The sequence below is a fragment of the Cornus florida genome, unplaced genomic scaffold (genome assembly GCF_030987335.1).
Source record: "Cornus florida cultivar Cherokee Brave unplaced genomic scaffold, ASM3098733v1 CherokeeBrave_3.0.0_Hap2_Chr11, whole genome shotgun sequence".
Taxonomy (NCBI): domain Eukaryota; kingdom Viridiplantae; phylum Streptophyta; class Magnoliopsida; order Cornales; family Cornaceae; genus Cornus; species Cornus florida.
In genome coordinates this window covers 63368811-63375107 of record NW_026775581.1, presented here as the reverse complement: position 1 = coordinate 63375107, position 6297 = coordinate 63368811, and the positions used below count along the sequence as shown (strand labels likewise).

At 31.7% G+C, this 6297-nt stretch overlaps 1 protein-coding gene across 1 annotated transcript; it reads left to right on the top strand.

The window, feature by feature from the left end:
• Positions 1-329: 329 nt before the first annotated feature.
• LOC132286103 (monooxygenase 2-like) lies at positions 330-5607 on the top strand. The gene is made up of 5 exons (XM_059788369.1): positions 330-683; positions 1989-2051; positions 3658-3835; positions 4323-4551; positions 4888-5607. The coding sequence occupies exons 1-5, from the start codon at positions 463-465 to the stop codon at positions 5454-5456; spliced, it is 1260 nt and encodes a 419-aa protein (XP_059644352.1). The 5' UTR covers positions 330-462; the 3' UTR covers positions 5457-5607.
• The last annotated feature ends 690 nt before the right edge of the window (positions 5608-6297 follow it).

Below are 6297 nucleotides of genomic sequence, written 5' to 3'. Positions count from 1 at the left end.
AAGGCAAAAAAAGAAAAAAGATTGTGACCGTTGTTCTATGTTAGCTTTAGTTTAATGTGTGTGTAATAAAAGTAAACATGAGGAAGGTCAGAGTAATTTATTTTATATTTTTATGCTATGACCAATAGGAGTTGGTGATTAATGGTTAAAAGAGACGTAGAGAGTGCAAACTCCATGATAGGGAGAGCAAGCCAACCACTACTTTGAAGTTTCGTGGTAGTACTCAATTGAAATTTCGTGTAATACTCAGTTTTCTTGGGAGACAATTGAGTCAGTTGTCTGCAGTTTTATCCTATTCGTTTAATCTGGATGGAAGAGTCAGTTGTGGGGTTCATCATAGTCCAATGCTGTCGCAAGAGTCAATTATGGCTCCCAATACAATTGTTGTCTCTCTGAGTGTGTGTGTGTGTGTGTATAAACTGATACAATAAGATATCATAAGTGATAAAAAAACCTAGAGAGATGGAGATGGTGGAGGATGTGGTGATTGTTGGGGCAGGGATAGCAGGGTTGGCCACAGCGGTGGCTCTGAAGAGAGTTGGGGTGCGAGCTTTGGTGTTAGAGAGATCGGAAGGGCTCAGAGCCACCGGTGCAGCCCTCGGCCTCTTCCCAAATGCATGGCTTGCACTTGATGCTCTTGGTGTTTCTCATAAGCTCACTTCCGTTTACAATCCTTCCAAAAGGTAATTCTCAATTTCCTGTACGTTCTTCCTAAGTTTGTATCATCAATTATTGGATTAATAATTTGCACATCTCAATCCAACAATGGTGAGAGTACGGGAAGCTCAAATATTCAACTTTTTAATTGTACGGAGAAAGAGTGGTCACTTTAAATTACCGTTCAGAAAAACAAAAAATGGGAATCAATTCAACTCAGTTGATAGTTTTTGATTGATTTTCCTTTTTGTTTTAGTTATAAATCAAATAACGGCAATCTTTAAATTTTTTACTCCCTCTATTTCATAATAAATGTTATGTTTTAAAATTTGTAACTCACACTTTGTGAATTTTTGAAAATCCTAACTCACAACGAATTTTAAAACATGACACTTATTATGAAATATAAGGAGTAATTTTTACATTTTGTATTTTAAATGATTTTACATTTTCTATTAATAATTATTAATGTGTTTGTAATTTGTCAGTCCTTGTTGGTTGTAGCATTGTCATTGTAACCTGTATGTCGTCTGATAATTTAGGATTATCTACCAATCAACTTTTTTATGTCTAGAAAAATGCATTTCATTTTAAATGAGTAATTTAATTTAATTTAATTTAATTTTTTTATTGGCAAAAAAATATATATCACTCATGCTTTTATTTTGTATCACTTATTGTTATTTATTCTATCTAAAAGTGTACTGTAAGAATGTGAATAAGTTAATTGACTACATATAAATTTAAATATTAGCTAAATCTCGCATTTAAGGTAACTTGATCAATTATTTCATTTGATGTCACAAGATCAATAATTTTATGTACCTTTAAAGTGGACTACAAGCTGCACATTATAAAATTGTATAGATAAATAAGGTGTATGTATTATTATTATATACACCTAATATGCCACGATTGAGAGAGAGAGAGAGGGGACTCTCTATATAGAGTGTGCTGGGCCAGCTGAAAGTGTAATTTCATGCTCAATTATATATATATATATATATATATATATATATATATATACACACACACACACATATATATATAATATATATATATATATACACACACACATATATATATAATATATATACACACACACACATATATATATAATATATATATATATATATACACACACACACATATATAATATATATATATATATATATATATATACACACACACATATATATAATATAGATCGATCACTGTATTTAATACTAAAACTGTATCAATTAGATATTGTTTTCTACCTAAAATACTGGTATGTGAGTATATCTAATGTTTCTCGCTATCTCTTACGTAGTATTATTTTCTTGGTTCAGGGGATACATAACTGATGTTGGCAATGGAACTATCCAAGAGGTCTCTTTTGGTGCGACAGACAGGTGATAATCATGAGCATCAACTAAGAATATAGGGAAATAATCTCTTGCACACTAGTCAGAATATGATTGTAGTATAAAAGAAAGGAACTTTAAAAAAAAATAATAATCATATCTAAACATCATGGGTAATGTGGATAAATTTCTTGCTCTTATTATTTTATAAATTTATCATAGAATGGTAATACAGTCATATTTCTTTTTATGAATAATAATTTAAAGATGGAATTCGATCATTATCGAATTCAATTAATGTGAATGTGGTGGTGGGACTACTATCACGACATCATGTGATGAAATTCACCATCCCTCTCATATAAATTAAATTTGATAACCCGAAAATTCCATCCCTAAATCACTAATCCCCTTTTATTTATTTTAAAATTCAAATTTCATAAAAATATAAAGCAAAACAAATTCTGATTTTCTCTTGGTCCAAACAATTAAATGATGGTCACAATAAGAGGGCTCTTGTAAGATTTTTGAAAAATGTCCATTGACCATCATCATTATCATTATTATTATTATTATTATTATATTTACTATAACAAGTCACTCACACTCTTATTTTTTATTTTTTTAATGGGAGTTGAAATTCTCCCAAAAAATTATTACATGGTCTGAGAGTACGTGATACAAGTTAATCATAACTTTACACGTAATTAAATGTGTCAGTTTTATTTAATTTTTTATTTACATGTCAGGTTATATAATTGATCAAATTATGTAGTTCTAGAGAAATTATTCATTGCAATTGTTGTAACGATCACATGGTGCAACAGACGGCTACAAACATTCCTAACAAAGTAAAATTGAGTTACAATAGAATAAAAAAACTGATATATGTATTTAGGTAAAGTGTTTGTACTTTGTAGTCATCCATTGCACCATATCATCGTTGCAACAGTTTGCAATGAATAATTTTTACGTAATTTTAGACCATGCAATAATTTCTCAAAAAATGAATTTTTTTTTATAGTTATTTTCCATATAACAATGTAAACTTTAATTATTCGTGCAAATCATTAATCACAAATAAACATTAATTCTAATTCTTAGAACTTCATTATTCTCACGTACTTATAATGCATAAATAAATAGTTAGATATAAATACCTCGATCTATAATTACATATATTGTAGATATCAAGGCAAACGTCAAGATCCTTTCTGCGGAACGAATAACATGATAAACTGCACGTCAAAGTGTGGAAACTGATTTCTCTCTCTTGACCTTTTGCACACATAAACATTATACGTGTTATATTTCATTAGCGTACATAACTGGTGGGAATATGCACTTTTATAAAGGCAGAGAGAGGACCAGTTTTTCTTTTACTAACTTTAATTCCACTTTCCATCAAAGTAAGAAATAAATAGGAAAACATTTCTCTAATAATTAATTACCAAAAAAGTAGTTTATGAATTGACCAAATAATGTAATATTAATCTGATATCTATTTTATTTAACCACCAAATAATAAAAGTAAATTACGTGTCCAAATCATGTGGGCACAAATATAAGAAAATATCTTACAATAGATTTTTAAATTACTTTAACAGACCACAATAAATGCTCAAAAATTAATGCTTGGCTTGTTTGGTAACAGGGATGAAAGTGGACCAACGTTCGTGCACCGTAAAGCGTTGCTAGAAGCTCTTGTTGAAGAACTGTCAGTTGACACAATCCGTTTTTGTTCAAAATTAACCTCCATTGAAGCCCACCAACAACAAGGCACGTCCATTGCTATCATACACTTAGAAAACGGAACTATCATAAAAGCAAAGGTAAACTACAAACATTCAGAAAGATGTCATTTTAACTCCGTGTCATCTCGCTTCTATTAGAATGAGAGACGGATTTGGAAAGATAGTTTAAAATCGTAATCTTTTATTAGTTATAGTTTTTCTTTTTCTTAATAATACTTTTAAATTTTAGTAATATTTTTTTTTCGTTTTTGTTATTATGATTAATTGTTAATTTTTTATCTTTAATTATATTTTTTTTAATATACCGGGGCATTCTAACCCGCCCCTCTAAATCAGTCAAAATTATCTGAGTATCAAACTCCAAATTATTATTATTATTATTATTATTATTATTATTTATTAATTTTTTCTTTTTTGAGATTAGGATTTAAAATTAGTAGAGAATCAAATCCGTCCAGAATTGACTAAGAAATATCTATATTAAGGAATAGTTATATAAATATATATATATATATATATATATATATATATATATATATATTCTAAAAAATGTTGGCAACTACAGGTTCTGATAGGGTGTGACGGGGTTCACTCGGTGGTGGCTAATTGGTTGGGACTTGGTGCACCAGTGGACTCTGGTAGGTCAGCAGTTCGTGGGCTAGCCATATATCCTAAAAGCCATGGGTTGAAACAAGAATTCCAACAGTTTGTAGATGTGGGCAAAAAGGGTGGTTTGGTTCCCCTCAATGATAGAGAGCTTTACTGGTTCTTTGCTTGCAATTCTACTTCTAAAGGTTAGTTTTCTTTTAAGCACTATAACATAAATAATCAGCATAATCTAACTTTAATTAGACAATTCAATCATTTGGTATGAGAAAATGACTTGATGTATTCGTTTGCGTGGAATTGGAGGTTTGGAATTTGAATTTGTAGAATTGGAGAAAATCAACTAACAAAATTGAACCAAAATTTTCTCCAATTCTACAAATTCCAATTCCAAAAATCCAATTCCACGCATCCGAATACAACCTTAACCTATTTGAATAGTTATAATTATTATTTAGACAATCTCTCTCATTCTTTATATTACAATATATCTAACATTTTAAACAATTTATTTACAATTTCAGGGAAAGATAACGCGGGAAATCCAAAATTGATACAAAGAGAACTCATTGAGAACTTACTCAAGGATTTCCCTCCGATATACTTTGATGTCGTTGAGCACTCTGATCTCTCGATGCTGACATGGGCCCCTCTCATGTTTAGGCGTCCATGGGATATCATACTCAAGAATGCAAGCAAGGGGACCATCACCGTGGCAGGAGATGCCTTTCACCCTATGACTCCTGAACTAGCCCAAGGTGGTTGTTCAGCCCTGGAGGATGCAGTTGTCATAGGCCGACACATCGGGGAAGTATTTATCCGGCATGGAAGGCTCGTGCCACGAGAGGCAGCCGAAGCTGTAGCAAGGTACGTTAAGGAACGGAGATGGCGTGTTGCCGGATTGATCACTGGCTCATATTTGTCAGGGTGGGTGCAACAAAATACTTCTGGGTGGTGGATGAAGTTCTTAAGGGATGCCATATTTTACAAGCTTCTTTACCCCAAAACAGTGGGTGCTGTAACTTATGATTGTGGAAAGTTGCCTAAACCTTCTTCTCATAGTCAATTGGAGGGCCAAAGTCTCAAAATTTAATTCTATAATGAGAATATTACTGGTGGAATTATAGGTGAGAAATTAGAGACCATTCTATTAATAATTAATGTTTGACATTCATATCATATTAATTTCCTGTTTGCCCAATATATTGTTTTTTTCTTCTTTAATTTTATTTTCTTTGTTTGGAGTGGGGAGCAATGCATAATAATTTTCATTTTCTGATGATCTCACTACATCCGTATTCCATTCCATGAGTAACGAAGTAAAAAGATATGATAACAAGTCATACTAGTTTGATGCAAGTATGGGGCGTGGATCCTACCACTAGTGTAATCTTAGTCTGTCGAACTCTAAATGATTCCAAATACATGCGAAAGCAATCAAGATTTTGACCTTTATTGACCTTCACCAAAATCAATGGTTATTTGAGTCACTCTGTTGGTTTTTTTTTTCCATGCCAAGAATGTTAGGGGTTAGTGGTTGGAAAGAATGAGATGGTATAAGGCTCAAACGCGGGCTCTCAGACACGGGGAACAATTTAACCGCTCGAACAATACGGCACTTGCAGCCACTTTGTTCCTCTCCATATGGTATTGCCATTGTGGCTTGTTTGCCCCTTTTTTGTTCATTGTAAATATTTACTAATCTATATAAATTGCTTGAATTTTAAGCGGGGAAAAAAAAAAAAAAAAAAAAAGTTTGTGACCGTTGTTCTATGTTTGCTTTAGAATTTTAAATGAATGGTGACTACCAACTCAATAGTGACAGTTGTAAATTAGCTTATGTTCCTACAAAAGTCATGTTTGTTTTTGGATTCAAAATGACAACTACATGTACAAAGACATAAGAAAATAGGCTAGACATAAATAGGAAACAA

Excerpts from the sequence above, each read along its gene's own strand:
- LOC132286103 (XM_059788369.1), top strand. The coding sequence starts at position 463 with ATGGAGATGGTGGAGGATGTGGTGATTGTTGGGGCAGGGATAGCAGGG. Across the intron at positions 684-1,988 it reads GTTTACAATCCTTCCAAAAG|GGGATACATAACTGATGTTG; the intron begins GTAATTCTCAAT and ends TTCTTGGTTCAG. Across the intron at positions 4,552-4,887 it reads TTGCAATTCTACTTCTAAAG|GGAAAGATAACGCGGGAAAT; the intron begins GTTAGTTTTCTT and ends TTACAATTTCAG.